Consider the following 16,007-nt stretch of genomic DNA (forward strand, 5'->3'; position numbering starts at 1 on the left):
TCCTATGTGTATACATTTTGTGTTATTCAGTTGTTGGTATATTGAATAAGTGGTTAACTTAATTCTTGCATTTTTAAATCTTCCTTTTGTTCTGACCATTTTGTCTCTAATGTTTTTATTTTCCAGCTTTATCTTGTATATTGATTTTTTTTTGTCTGTGTTCATTTAAACACTTGGAAACATTGAAATCACAAATTTATTTTTGTAATTTCTAGGAAAATATGAACTTGAAAGCAATGTCCAAGAGCTGTGTAAGGAGCATAATGCTCTGCAAGAAAAATATTGCAATTCTGTATTTGATTCTCGTTGCCTTGCCTTTGGAAGTGATAGCAATTCCCCATCCGAAGCCATTGATCCAAGCAAGTTTCCATTTGAAGACCAAACATCATTTGTCGACTCTATTCAATCACCTGTTTTAGAGAACAGTCAAAATGAAGTGTTTAAAAATACTGTTGAACCTGTGCCAAAAAGCCATATTAGTAATGAAAATGAGAACAGTCTATCTGAAAACTCTAGTTCACCCGATAATAATACACCAGATATTGATAGCTGCAAAGATTTTACTTCTGAATTAAGCTATAATGAAGATTTCTTTTCATTGCCAAATGTAAATATTTCTGAAAATTGTAAGACTGATTTTTCTTGTAATAATAATTTAGCAGAACATAACTTTAACTATGTGTGTAGCAATAGTAGCTCATCATTAAATTCTGCTGCTGAAGGAAACTCTCCATCGAATTCTAAAAAAATTATAATTCCTTCAACTGTGAATTCTAGAAGAATACAATGCATCATTTATCCAAGTGCCGATAACTATGAACAGATTGAACATGATATTAAAGAATTTGCAAGCTCGCTTTTTTGGGTTCTTGAATCAAAACGTTTGGATCGTTCATTTGAAAAGCAAGATAAAATATCATTATTAACTGCTCCATTTGAAAAAAAGAGCTTTGTTGGAATTGATACTGATACTAGGTATGCAACATTTAATATTTTAGCAATTTACTGTGAAGTTGCTCTTGAATAGACTCTCAAAGAGCAGAAACATTTGTCTGCAATAGTGAGAGCACATTACAAACCTCTCCCCCATATTGCAAACTTTTTTTTTGTTGTTGAAAATTGTGGTAAGTTTGCAAATGATAGGTGATAGCTTTTAGGAGAGTTTTTCAAGAGGAGCTTCACTGTTACTTTGCTGTTTTAAGAATGTCAAATCTGAATTCAGGTGCAATCAGGCCAGACGAGGGGCAATCGCAACTTAGTTGGAAACTAAGGGCCCAGGCTTTGAAGGGCCCAGTTCAAACTCATAGTAGTTTAAGTTAAATAAGTTTTGTTAGGAGGAAGGGACTTGGAAGCTAAACTGACAAGGGGCCCTCCCGCCTTGACTCTTGGCAGCCCTGGATGCAATATTTAAGATTAAAGTAAGCTTTTAACAATATTTTTTGGGCATTGTTCATATTGTGTTGAAATGCTTTCAAACCCAACTGGTAGCAGGGGCAGATACAGACAATCCTTTGGGGAAGGGGGCATGCTGAGAAATGATGCCCCCCTCCCTTCCTCTCCTGCCAACAAACGTACAGTTTGGGGGCAAACATTTTTTGAAACTGCTTGGGTGTCAATAAAAAGCACCGAATCGCCCAGGAATAAGGCACTTAATTGGGCAAAAACTTTACTAATAAATTTCATAAGCAATGAAAAGAAGTATTTCAAATGTTTACTCTTAAATTAAAAATGATTTTAAAAGATTACTACAATTGTTTACATTTAATTCTTAGGTTGTTTGAACACAATGTGGGTGTATAATAGTGTTGAGAATTTGGGGGAGGAGGATCACGACTCCCATGACCCCCATCCTGTATCCGGCCCTGCCTGGCGGAAAGACGAAGCACATTCGAGTTGGTCTGCGGAGATCAATATTTAATGGGCGTGGTCTTCCTGCTAAGAGGATTAATTATCACATTATAACATACTTATCTTCAGAGTTCTTCATAATACAGTTGAACCCTATTATAATGAATGCTGACCACATTGTGGATTGGTGATGGGAATTCTCATGATTTTCTCATTTTCAAAAATGAAAGTTTACAAGCATCACTAGATGTCATTTCATTGTACAATTTACACTTTTTCACACCACCTCTTATATTTTTCGTGAAATTCTTATTGGTTCTAAAGGTTCATAACTGTTGACTTAAAAGTCAAAAATAATGTCACCTGTTTTGCATCAAGAACACGTGTTTAGAGATTGCTATAATGACAGGTTTGCTAAATCTGATTTTTCAAAAAAAAAAAAGTCCTAACTTGCTAAATTTCTTCTATAATTAACATCTTGATTCTACATTTTCATTAGAAATTAAGGTAAAATAAACTAATATTATGTTGTTGTATTAAGTAATAAAAAATACTATACATTTTTTTTTTTTTAATTCATCCAAAAAAAAATTTTTTTTTTTGTTTCAAGTTTTTGGATATTGTAAAAAATGCCTCGATTTTTCTGTCAACTATTGCAGACGAAACATGTTTAAACACCCCTCAAACAAACAAAAAAAAAAAGTTCAAAATATAGATAGCTGCCTTAGAGTTATGATTCTACCAGGATTGGGGCTGTTCATAAATGATGTTGCACTTTCGTTTAGTGTTCCCCTTTGTCATACTTGACTTTAACCCATCCCCTTGTCACTTCTCTTTTCACTATATTACATTAAAATATTATTACATTTTTTTTTTTTTTTTTTAAATCTCAACCAAAAAGTCACATTTCTGGCCTTTTCTTTTCACAAACTGTTATAATTTCATGAACCCCTTTCCCCCTCAAAGCATCACATCATTTGTGGATGATCCCATAGTGGTTCAGTAGATTTTAAAAAGTAAGATTGGCATTTACCACTTCTTGATTTCCAAGCAAGTTCAACTTCATCCTGTACAGAATTTTTTTTTTTGCCAAGGTTAGCCATGATAACTGCTAAGTTCACAGTATTATCAACCATAAAGCCAGAAAGCAGAGCCAATATGAGGTTTTCTATATTCTTTGAGCAAAAACAGCTGAAAATCAACACTACTGAGCATGAAAAAAGGTGCCCTTTTGGGAAGCAGCTGCTTTATCAAAGAAATGTGAGATGATGTTTTAAGTGGAGTGATGTTGGAGTGATGTTTTAAGTGGGGTTCCTCAGGGATCAGTTTTAGGGCCTCTTTTGTTTATTATATTTATGAATGACATCAATGAAAATATTTCTGGAAGCATGAATTGTTTTGCTGACGATGTAAAAGTTATGGGGATTGTCGAAAATGAAGAACAAGTAAAACAGCTGCAAGAGGATTTAGATCACATTACTAAGTGGGCAGATAAATGGGGTATGGCAGTTAATGTAGGGAAATGTCAAGTGCTACACTTAGGCCATGGAAATAAGCGTATGAGATATCGTTTACAGGGTTCAGTCATAAATCAGGCAGAAAATGTTATGGATCTGGGTGTCTTTATAAATCAGGACTTCAAGTTTAGTCAACAGTGCAGTATTGCTAGTAACAAAGCCAACAAAATGCTTGGGTTCATCAATAGATCTATTTCAAACAAATCTAAGAAAGTTCTTCTGCCTTTATATAGGAGTTTAGTAAGACCTCATTTGGAGTATGCTGTTCAGTTTTGGTCGCCTTATCTGAAGAAAGATATTTTTGTATTGGAAAGGGTTCAAAGAAAGGTAACTAAATTAGTAAAGGGACTCTCAGATTTAGATTATGATACCAGACTTAATAGGCTTAACATGTATAGCCTGGAGCAAAGGAGAGTCAGAGGGGACATGATTCAGTTATTTAAATTTATCAAAATGAAAGATGTAAATGGATTAAATTTTTGCGGGGAAAGCAGGACAAGGGGTTATTGTTTTAAGCTATTTAAATCTCAGGCTAACTTGGAAATCAGGAAAAACTATTACTTTAGCCGGGTCGTGGGCACTTGGAATAGCTTACCGGAAGAGGCGGTAATGAGCAAGGGAGTGGATAGCTTTAAGAGGGCCATTGATCTTCATTGGGGACTAATTAATTGATTAGGACCAGCCTAGCTGGGCCCAGAGCCTGTTGCTGGTCGTCACATTTGTATTTGTATTGTATTTGTATTTAAATTATGCATGAAAAATGTAATGTGAAACCAGGGTGTTTTGATGCATAAAAGGCAGATATTACAGAAATTAGTTTTTGCCTGGGATTCAATTCATAAGGAATGTTAGTGGGACAAATGATATGAAGAGCTTGAAATTTTGTATCTATAGCCAATTTCCAGCATTTGATGATTGTTACAAACGTTTGAAGAATGTGTTAATGACATAAGGTTTCAGTTGCCCCTAGAGTTATTGCAAGTCGACTGTATCGCCTAGTCCTTCCCCAAATACAAAAGTAGTCATAATCTACTTAGTGAGTGCAGCAACTATAGCAGATGGCAAACCCCTAGTATATATTGAAGAGGGCAAAAATTTTTTAATATTACTTTTTGTTTCTCTTATTCTACTATGTATTCGTTTTTCATAGAGTTTATAAAAGACGCTGCATTGGTCGAATGAAAAAATATATTGGAGACTTGGCATTGCAAGCTGGATTAACATTGGAAGCTCTATCATTTTATACAACTTCTGTTGAGCTCCTTAAAGCCTGTCAAGATTGGTTGTGGCTAGGTGCTGCATTTGAAGGACAATGTGCAGCTTCTACTGTCTTGATGTGTCCTGAACATAATGCTCCTTTGCAGAGAAATTCATCTGTTCCTCTTGGCATTCATGCTGGTAAAGTAAAAAATGGTGAGTTGCAGTTTGTTTTAGTTGATGTAGTATTGATGTTTTTTCTAAATATGTTACTAGATGTTTCTGCTAATTTATAAGTGTAGGATATTTTTATGTGGGATATCCACTCCACTAGTAGATCGTGAAAAAGAAAAAAAAAGTTGCCAAGTTGTATAACTCTTCCATGCAATGTATGAATTTGACAAGATCTTACAATTATATTTAAAGCAGCTGATTCAGTATGGATTCTGAATGTATGTATCAAAAATCTTTAGTGACAAAGGGGAAATTCCAAAAATAGACATTTTTTAACTTTTCATCCCAGCATTAGGCAGGTCTAGACCACACATAGATGTTACTTTTTGCACTAGTTCACCTGTCGTGTTCTCACAATTTCTAGGTAAAAAGAATGGTACCATCTTCTATGAAAAACTCAGTCTGATTTTCCTAGAGGAGATAAGCAATGGAAAACCACAGGTCAGAGACTTGCTTCCAGCATTATTTTTCACTAGAAAGCACTCATGTTTGCCCTTGTTCTTCCTTGGGAACTGATTCACCCTTGCTACCTTCAGGCGCGGATCCACGGGAGGGGAACTGGGGGAACGTTCCCCCTCCAAAACCTCAAGTGTACCTAAATTTTTCAGAACAGAATAAAGGAAAATTCTATCGTTTCTTAAAACTTGAACTTGAAGAAAGGTTTCAGGAAAAGCGAGGAGAGAATTAACAAGAAGTTCTGTCTAGAACTAGACGAGCCTACTTTCCCGTATACCCATACTACTTTCTACCTGATCAATATTCTCAAAAATAGCTAAAACCGCAAATTTTTTCAAACATATATTTTTTAATATTTTAAGCTGATTTCTAGGAATAAAATATTCCTTACTTTTCTTTAAAAAAAAACGAACAAATAAAATAGCAGTACTTTTTAAACAAAGCAGCTAATACACTTCTTTCCATTAAAAAAAAAATCTTTAACAGCTTTCAAAACGAAAAAATAATAATAATAAGTTCATTAAAATAAATACATCATATAAAAAAAAATCGTTTCTTTTTCCCCTGTTGCCAAAAAAAAAATTTTTAAATGAATTAATGCACCTACCAAAATCGGAGTCGGAGTCGAATATCCTAGAATCGGAGTCAGTCATTTGTCCTCCGTGTATTAATGTTTGCCAAAGCTACGAAATCAGAGTCAAAGTCAAGTCGGGGAGTCGGAGTCCGATTAATTGTCGGGCACAGGAGTCAGAGTCGGAGTCAGGTGCCCCTAAATTCTCGGAGTCGGAGTCAGGAGTAGGTCGTCAAGAGCTATTTCCAACAAAGTTTGTTTGAAGTAAATCCTCCTTTAAGTTCGGAATCTATATTGACTTTCAGTTTCCCCTTAGGCGCTAATGTTAAGAGATTTGAACTGTTCAAAATTGAACGAAAACTTGTTCAAATCAAAAAGATATTTTCGATACATGTTTTTCATCAAAAGCTTTTCCCTACAAAGTTTGTTTGGAGCCACTTCGCTTCTAAGTTCAAGATTTATTTTTGATTTGAATTTCCCCGTAGGCGCTAATGTTAAGTTTTTTTGAACTATTCAAAATTAAACGAAAAATTGTTCAAATCAAAAAATGAATTATGGGAATGAGATGTCCTCGCCGAGATCTTTCTAACAAAAAAAAATTTGTTCGAATCGGACTATTCATTCAAAAGTTATTAGGGGGGGGGGGGACAGACAGACAGACAGACAGACCGACAGACATTTTTCCCCATCTCAATACCCTACTTTCCAATTTTTAATTTTTCAATATTTATCTAACTATTTTATTTATTTTTGACTTTTTTTTTGTTTTTCATGATATTTTTAAGATGCATTAAGCCTTCTTTCGTGCTTTTTTCTTCTTTCTCTGATTTTTACTGGGAAAGTAGGCTAAAAAGTGGTTCTCTACAGAGAAGAACCACGTAGATGTCCCCCTCCCCTCCCCGTTCACAGAAAACAAAATTCCAAATGTGCCTAAAACTGTTCAGGAAACAGAGTATAGGCAAATTTTTACGTTTTTCAAGACTTGAACTAAGGCACCAGGAAAAGCAATTAGACAACAGCAAAAGGGGATCTACGTAGGGGAACTGGAGGGATGTTCCCCTCCCCGATTTTAAAGGGAGGGGAACATTGTCTCATGGTCTCATGTGTAGCTAAAAATTTTTAGAACATAGCAGGAAAATTCTGTTTTATAGAACTTGAACTTCAAGAAAGGAAAATTCTGTTTTATAGAACTTGAACTTCAAGAAAGGCCCCAGGAGAAGCAATCACAATACCAGAGGCAGTTAGATGCACGGTGGGGAACTGGGTGAATGTCCCCCCCCCCCCAAATCTTATGTGTAGCTAAACAATTTTAGAAAAGAAAGCAGGAAAATTCTGTTTTATAGAACTTGAAGAAAGACTCCATGAAAAATGATCAGATAATAGCAAAGGAGGATCCATGGAGGGGAACTGGGGGAATGTTCCCCTCCCCCAAAAATCTCATGTGTCCCTAAAAATTTTTAAAACAGAGTGCAGGAAAATTCTTCTGCTTTATAAAACTTGAAGAAAGGTGCAGGGAAAAGCGAGGTGAGAGAAAGAGCGGATTCAAAGAGGGGAACTGGGGGAATGTCCATCTCCAAAACTGAAAATCCCACGTAAACCTAAAACTGCTTAGAAAACAGAGTAGGGTAAAACCACCAGATGTAGACACTTTAAGGATTAATTTTTTCTGTTTGTTAACATAGCTTGGAGGGAATTAATCATACCTATATGAATTCAAGAATATTCAGGCAGCAGCAAGCCGGTACCGATGGCTTACTTTTTGTACATAGCTGATACCCTTTGCCCTCTCCCTAATTTCCCGGGTAGCAACTTTTGGAGGGGGGGGGGGGCAAATTTACCATATTTCTGTTGATTTTTGTTGGATCTCGGTCTAATATTTAAAGGAAGATGGGTAAGGGTGGCAGGTTTTAGGTTTTGCTCCGATTCTGAAAAATTGAACATCTGGTACTGCAAGAATGTTAAGATAGGAGGTTAGGAGTTAAAAATACAAAAACTAAATGCATCTGTCATGATTATGGGCCATTCCACCATCACGTGCGGGAGAAAAATACGCTTAAATTTCATTAACATTTCGTCATATCTCCTAATATTTTAATGAAACAGGGGTAAGCAATTTTTTTAATCTTTACATTTGATACAAAGATACTACTGACGCAATTATATTTTTATTAATTACTTTTGTTATTTAAAATAAAATTTATTTACATGCGTCACGTGCGAGACATCCAAAGTCAACCTCTGGTAACTTGCTTATGAATAAGTTAATATTTTTGCTCTATTAATACAGAAATAACGAAACAAATTTTAGATTTTGAAGGCTATGGTTCCAACGTAAAGGAAACATGTCTCATAGAAATAATTATTTAAACCATTGAAAAAAAAAAGTATATGCCCATTCCATTGAAAATGGTTATTTTGTCCCGCTCGTGACAGTTCCTATATTTCATAAAAAAGAAATAATTTTTGAAGAAAGTCTTCGCTTAAAAGTCACACATGCGCTAGTGATTTCTTAAGCAACAAAAGTTTGTTCATCATCCTTTTAAATTATTATTTTTTATGAAATATATGAAGCGTCACGTGCGGGACAAAATTACCGTTTTCCGTGGAATGGCCTTTTTTAGTTATACTAAAAGTTATAAGGCTACAAGAAGTAAATTCGAGTTCGTGGTCTGATTAAATATTTTTCATCGTACTTAATTTTAAAGGCTCATCGCTCATCGGTATGGCACAATACAGCTTCCTAGTCTTAATTCCCTTTATCCACTTTAGGGCCATTTCTAATCTTCCTAATTGCTTTATTTGCTTTTTGTAGTACTATTTGTTTTCTAGTAATCTTTTAAAATGATTCTTTTTGATCACAAATCTGTTTAAACTGTGTTTTGTATATATTTGGTGTAGAGTTATCAAAATTTATTTGGTGTAGAGTTGATCATTATTTTTAAAACTTCTGCAGTTCAGTGGCGCAACCAGGGAGAACAAACACATTGCCCGTGCCCCCTCCCATGTTTTTCATAGGAGGGGTTTCCATGTTCAAAAACATTTCTTACACTTAAAGGGAAGAGTAGAACGTACCTTGGAAATCGAAGATATATTAATAAGGGGAAAAAAGAATGTCGCGAAAAAATCTAAATTTCTTTTGAAAAGAACCTTGAAATAAAAATTTTCAATCGTGGCGGAAAATTGATCAGAAAGTTACATAACACACCTCCTACTTCTTTTAATGCTACGCATCGGAAGTCCACTTCCCCCACCAAAATCTTTAAAGAGCGTCTCAAATCTCGTATTTAGGGCTTCAATTGCGAAAAGTTTCCAGGGAAGAACTACCTAACACCTCGCATTCTAACAACATCAAAAATCGTTTAAGATTTTTTTTTTTTTGAGCTTCAATTTCGAAAAATTGCCGAACACCTGATGCTAACAAAATAATATGGTCTACTCACGTTTTTAAGACGTCAATTACGAAAAATTTCCGGACGAGGGCCCGATTGCTCCCGTAGGAAATCAGAAAATGAAAAAATTAATTTCGATAATTTAAAGGGTAGAGCGTTTAAATCCTCCATCATTGAATATCACTTAAAAACTTCGTTTTCTAGGACTTCAGTTTCAAATTATTTTTTGGGGACCGCCCCAGAACCCCACTGCTCGTAACATCATCAAAGTTTGTCTGTAACTGCATTTTTGGAACTTCAATTTCAAAAAAATTGGGCAGAGGGGTGATCGATTTAGATCTATTTTACCACACAATCGATCGAGGGCTGCCCCAAAAAGTCCCATTTCTTTCTCTACCGTCAACAAATATCGCCTATAATAGTGTTTTCAAAATTTCAATTCTTAAAAATTTCCGCAGAATACCCGCCGAAAATTTCCTCTCCGTAACATCAGAGACCGTCAAAACCTGAGTTCGTAAAACTACAATTTCAAAAATTTTCCGGGGGAGAACCTCCGGATCCCCCTGTCAGATGGCGGAAATTTTAAGAGTGCCCCTTCTAAAATTATTTTCTCGTTGTACCACTGCTGCAATGCAAATATTATTTTCTTTAAGCCCTTAAAAATACAACAATGAACAAAACGCTTTTTAAAATTATTATCTGAGGATTGTAGTAGCAGAATTTGAAATGCATAAAAATGTTTTTGATAGAAAGCGTGAACAAGCAGAGGATGAGACTAAGTTTTTATGGTGTTTTTTTTAATGAATATTTTTACATAAAACATACACATAACTGCAAAAAAGTTCCCCTCCCAAATCCATAGTCTGGATCCGCCACTGGCTACCTTAAAGTACTTGCAAAACTTTCAACTTGATTTCCCAGCACCCAATTTCAGGATTTGTCCTTTCTCTTCTATGGTCCTGATATAATCCATGGTAAAAGTTTCCTTTACACTTAACTTGATAGGATTACTCTGTTTTACCTTTCTACCTCTTTTTAATTCAAGCCAAATTTTTTTACACAAGTTATAGTACTAAGTAAACCAGGGTACGGTACAGACAAAACCAAGAAAAAAAATTCAGGTGTCATATTTGTCTTCATATTTATGATATTCAGGTTTGAATTATTTTTTTTTTTCCATGTGTGGTCCTGGTTTCTAGCGTTTTGTCCTGATATTCGTGTTAGAAAAAAATCTTTTTATTTCTTTCTGAATTATAATGCAGTACTAGTGCCAATTCTATGGCATTTTTTTTTTTTTTTTGGTCAAAGAAGTAATTCTCTCTATATATTTTTTCATGCCAACCAAAGATTTCATTCTGCTGATAGTCATTCAAGCACTTTGGAAGACAAAACCCATGTTTTGCTGTGCTATTCAAGTTTCCAACCAATTTGCAGTATTTGACTAGCAATACCCCACCCCCTTTTCTTTTTCTCACCATATTGTCACCGCTAAATCTCCAAGCAAAAGTTTTGGTTTTCAGAACAGAAACTAAAACTGTTTTAGGGTTGCCACGCCACAGGGAAACTTGAAGAAACAGGAAAAACACAGGAAATTAAAAAAAAAAAAAACAGAGAATTTTGAAAATTTCCTCAAAAACCTGGAAAATACAGGGAAAATATTATTTTTTAAAAATTTAAGTTGCAAAAATCAATGCCTAAATATATAAACTACCAAAAAATAAATAAATTGCAATAAAATTCAGATATAAAGTAAAATAAAAAATAATAATTTTGCTTAAAAGTTTTTTTTTTAATTTGTTTAAGTAAACATTAAAATGTCTATCATGAAAGCAAAATCTTTTTATAGTTTTATTTAACATGAATTTTGAATGTTATAGATAATTTAATTTAAAGAGCATGAAATTAGTGGTCAATATTCATTGTTCTGCTTAACTTTTGCTCTTATAGGTCCAATAGTAGAGGGACTGTGGTAGAAAATATAGCCGGAATCTGCATTTTGTGCTAAAATCATGAAACTTGGTATGCATGTTGACAATGTACTAACAAACATTTTTAGAAGGGGAGACATTTCAAAATCCCCACAAAAACCCCCCTGGCTGCCATTTTTGGTGAAAAATCCAATACTACGTTTCTTTTTTATTTTTAAAGAAAATACCCACTGTATCTTCGTTTCGGAGTTCTTTATGCATACTAATGCATAAAAAGCCATCAAAATGTCTCTGAACATCCTAATTTTAATAACTTTTAAAACTTTGATTTTATTTAAACATAACTTTAACTGATCGAAGTCTTTAGCATTTCTCAAGAGATCATTTGAGAAATGTTTTTTATGTATTGTAAAGCATTATATTAAAGAAAACCGATTCATTTACAATAGAAACCAGTAATCCGAACCCCAGAAATATGATACATTAGACAATCTGAACATATGTTTTAAAATTTACTGATAAAAATTGATTACAAAACTGAAAATAAATCTCGAAACTAAAAATCATAAGCAAAGCTAGTAATTTTTCAAAACTTGAAACAAATCCTTGAATTGTTACTTAAGAATGAGTACAACACCTTGATTAGTTAAAACGAAATCAATTTTCATGATCGGCAAGAAAAAAAAAGAAAGAAAACTTCAAACTCTTTAAAATGAAATTCACATTTTTTTTGGAAGTTTCATTCACATTCTGCAGTTTTATAAGTCATATTTGCACTTGCCAAATGAGAGAGAGGGAGAGGAGGGGGCATGGATATTTTTTCATGGAACTCCAAAATTTATAATTAAAAGCTTTAAAACAAATTGCAAGTTTTTCTCATTAGACGGTTTGAGACGTTTGCTCTATGTTTTAACCAATGTAAGAGAAAGAAAAAATCAACTACTGCGTAAGAAGTTTAGTGCTATGTTAATAAATTTAATGAAATTGTTATTTATTGAAATATAACTCATTATGATAGAAACTACAACTAAATTGAATTACAAATCTGAGAAGTGATACATATAATGATTATATAGCGGGTAATTTAAAATGTTTGAATTTTTACAAGTAATTTACACAGATACATAGGTATGAAATTATCAAGATATTAATGTTCTTTTTCACATAATCAATGTTTGCTCATTTGTAACGTTGCATTTTCATAAAGGGGAAACACAGGTTTTTTTTTTTTTTTTTTCAAAAATGAGTGTCAACCTTGTGTTTATACAAAGCTACGGTTGTGGCCCACAGCTTTTGTTTCTACTTTGTTTGAAGCCTTTCAGTTATAGAGTGGAATAAAAAATAAAATGTTAATTTTTTAAAAACAATCTTTAATAAATAAACCATGTACTTCACTGGAAATTATGTTAACATTTCAATCGTTTTCCTTCTGAAAATTTTTGATTTGTTCTATGTCTTAGAGAAAATACTAAACTTCGAAATATTAAGCCCTTATCGTTTAATTTTATGTTGAAGGCTAGAGTTGTAAAATTCTTGGCAATAATCTTATGGAGAATATTCTTGTGCAAGAGAAGATTCGAGAGTGTTCTCTTAAAAATTGATTCCTCTTACATCATCACCTTACACATTTTAGTTGTGAATGAATGCCTTCCAAATAGAAACAAAACTAAATACATGTAACATTTTAAAGAATAATCATTAAAACAAATGAAGAATTTCATTCAAAACTAAACATGCTGACTTTCCCATCAGCTTTGTAATGTTAGATATATCTCTTATTCAACATAGATCCAAATCATCTTAATTCTCAAGTGTGGTGATAGAAAACATGTCTCTTCTTTTTCGTAGGTATTTGAAGCCTTGTAAAATATTGACAGCATCTCTGATTGACGTTCTTAAAAAATCAGTTTCAAATAATTTTTACTTCAAGAAACAAGTGTTGCAACAACATATATCTAAAATAATCTTGTTTAAATACGCTTAGAATCATTCAAAATCACCGTAGAAAAGCGTTGAAAGTTAAAAATTATGATAATAACTTGTAACTCTTAATCTGAAAGAAACTGCCAATAAAAAAAAAAAATAATAATAATAATGAAACATAAAAATATCACTAAACTTAGATCTATTTATATTTATCATCTAAAAATATATTAATAAACACAGTAAAAATAATTAATAAAAATATACCTTATATTTGTGCGTGTAAATAATTCGAACGAATGAATTTCAAACGTAGCAAAGAATCACGTTACTTGCTATTTACCAATCTCAAAGAATGTAGATTTTGACTAACATAAGACGTTGAGCAACGTGACCGCAATAAGCAATGATGTTTCACTCATTAGGCCTTTTTCAGTGCCCTCGTGGCTCTGTGGTAGAAATTTAGTTTCCTTTTGTCGGAGGTCGTGTGCATTGAGGAAAAAAAAAGGAATGATATCATTTTTTTCTATTTCGTTTTTCATATTTCAAATGTTAACGATGAAGTGCAGGTAATATATTGTAGACGTACTTGTTTTCGGAAGGAGGGGGTGCTTTAGTAACTTAAATGAGCGTAACTTCTATCCCCTTCCAGAAAATAATTCTGGGTGTGCCCCTGGGTTCGAATAACGTTTCCCTGGTGAGTTTTTGAATTTGAGGTTCTAAAAATGCTAAACCATCTTCGTAAATATTAGGCAAATGTTTGGATAGGTAGCCTCTCCCCCGGAATTTCTCCGGAATTAAAGTCCCCAAAACGTATTTTAATCAAGTTTTAGTGTTTGGGGAGGGGGGGGGGAGAAATGATTGGGGGTAATATGAAGGAAACTTTGGAAATTTAAGTTTCAGAAATAGAATAGCAGATTATCTTTGATGGCAAGGCAAAACGATCAGAGACCCTCACCCGGAATTTTTTTTTAAATTTAAATCCTGAAAAGGAATGTTTGTACGGTCTTTAACTATACAAAAGGAGTAGAAGGCACTCCTGTGAAATTTTTCCGAAACTGAAAGCTTAAAAATCCATTTCTTTGCTATTTTTAGGGAATGGGATAGGGTTCTAGGAACTTCTCGAAATATTTCCAAAATTAAGTCCTGAAAACGCAATTACATGACATCTTTCAGGATGAGGGTTGGGGTTAAGAGACTGTCTCACAAAAAATATTCGATATTGAAGTTCCAAAAACGAACTTTCAGACAATTTTAGATAATGTTATAGGGAGGTTTTTTCGACTCTTTCGCGGCAATTTGTAGGATGCAAGTCCGTAAACCAAAATGTAATAATGCTGAGGGATCATCAGACTCTTTAAATTCGCCACTACGCTCAAGTAGTGATGCTTCTCTAAAATGATTCAATTTTTCTCTACATATTTTAGTTTTTAAACTGTTTAATGATATGTTTTTGAATGTGTTCCCTTATAAGAAATTCTTCGCGACTCCCTTGGAAGTCGCAACATGCTGGTTGGGAACCGCTGATCTGGAGCATTAGTAATTAGCCAAGATAGTCAATTAATGGTTAAAATATTTTTTTCTCAATAAAAGTTGTACTATACACATTCATATCTTTAGCATAAAAATGTTTGTAATTACTTTGGTATAAAGAAAAAAGCTTTAAAACTAACATTTAACTATGTCATTACTACAGGTAGATCGTGTTTGTCAATTACTGGCGTTGAGAGCTTTTTAGATCAATGCATGTGCAATAACTTCACGAAGCAGTAAATAGTGGAAGAGCATTAGTTTTTATGTTATTTAATTTGAACTTAGATATATGATATGAGTACATTATTGATGAGAGTAACAAACATTTTCCGCCTCAGCGGCCAAGAACAACACCTTCCTCATCTCAGAGGAGAAACCAACTGACCCCGGATTGTCAAAGTTCAGTCGCGAGGGATCGCAAGGGATGTGGCAGCGCCCTCTAAGCGAACGCGTACAAACAGCATGTAATCGACCAACCTTCAATAACAAACAGCATAAATGGATAGTTATTAAATGCATTTTTTTTCCTTCACTTAGAATAAGCATTGATCAGCATATCTCAGTAAATGAACCTGTAAAATTAAATTTAACCTAGAAAAGGGCGATTCAACATTTTATCTGATAACAATTTGCACCAGTAAGAAAAGTGACTTCCTTGAAAACTTCTAGATGTCTCTGTAAGTATATCGTACGTAACCTTCATAATGTCCAATCAAAACCTTTGTTACAAGTTAGTTCCAGTCACTGGCTGATGGTCAGTAACTCGCGGATCACACTATAATACTTCTTGTGCAATTTAAATAAACGCTTATCAATATAATGTTTACTTATTCTGTTAAAATTGAGATGAAGATTTACTTAATCCATTTGCACAAATTTGACATTTTTATGCTTGTATTTGCAATTTATTCCCAGAATTTTAAGCTTTGTCTTAAAATTTCGATACATTCAAATATAAAAACCATTAAACGTTACATAATATACGAAGTACCTACTTTCTAAAAAAAGTTTCGTGTCTACAAGGTAATGATTTGAGCGTATTACGCGTACACACACAATATGTAAAAATCTTTATTTTTCAAGTTCAAATTTTTTTTTTTTGAAAGTTCATATCATATTATCATACATAATACTTTGCTCTTTGTTATAAAGGGCAAATACATGCACAAAAATGTCACACCTGCGCAAATGGATTCAGCAAGGTTTTTTATTAAATAAGAACTATTTTCAGAACATCTTTGTCCTTTGTTGACATTAGAAAATATTACTTCTTGAAAAATAGTTAAAATCGTTGTTGAAATAAAATATCATGAAATTTTAATGATCTCTGTTGCGTCAATTTAGAAAGATATTCATTGCGGATTAGGAAAGATTCTGTGGCGAGCACTTGTTGGCCAACCCTCCACTCCTT

The 16,007-nt window shown here is 33.6% G+C and overlaps 1 protein-coding gene across 1 annotated transcript in view; it reads left to right on the plus strand.

Annotated features, from left to right (window-relative positions):
* The window catches only part of LOC129218936 (trafficking protein particle complex subunit 9-like), a 215,376-nt gene that overhangs the window by 93,069 nt on the left and 106,300 nt on the right, over positions 1-16,007 (plus strand). Inside the window, 2 exon segments of the mRNA XM_054853256.1 lie at positions 216-975; positions 4,516-4,778. Coding sequence (XP_054709231.1) covers positions 216-975; positions 4,516-4,778 — 1,023 coding nt within the window.

The sequence above is a fragment of the Uloborus diversus genome, chromosome 3, assembly GCF_026930045.1.
Source record: "Uloborus diversus isolate 005 chromosome 3, Udiv.v.3.1, whole genome shotgun sequence".
Taxonomy (NCBI): Eukaryota; Metazoa; Arthropoda; class Arachnida; order Araneae; family Uloboridae; genus Uloborus; species Uloborus diversus.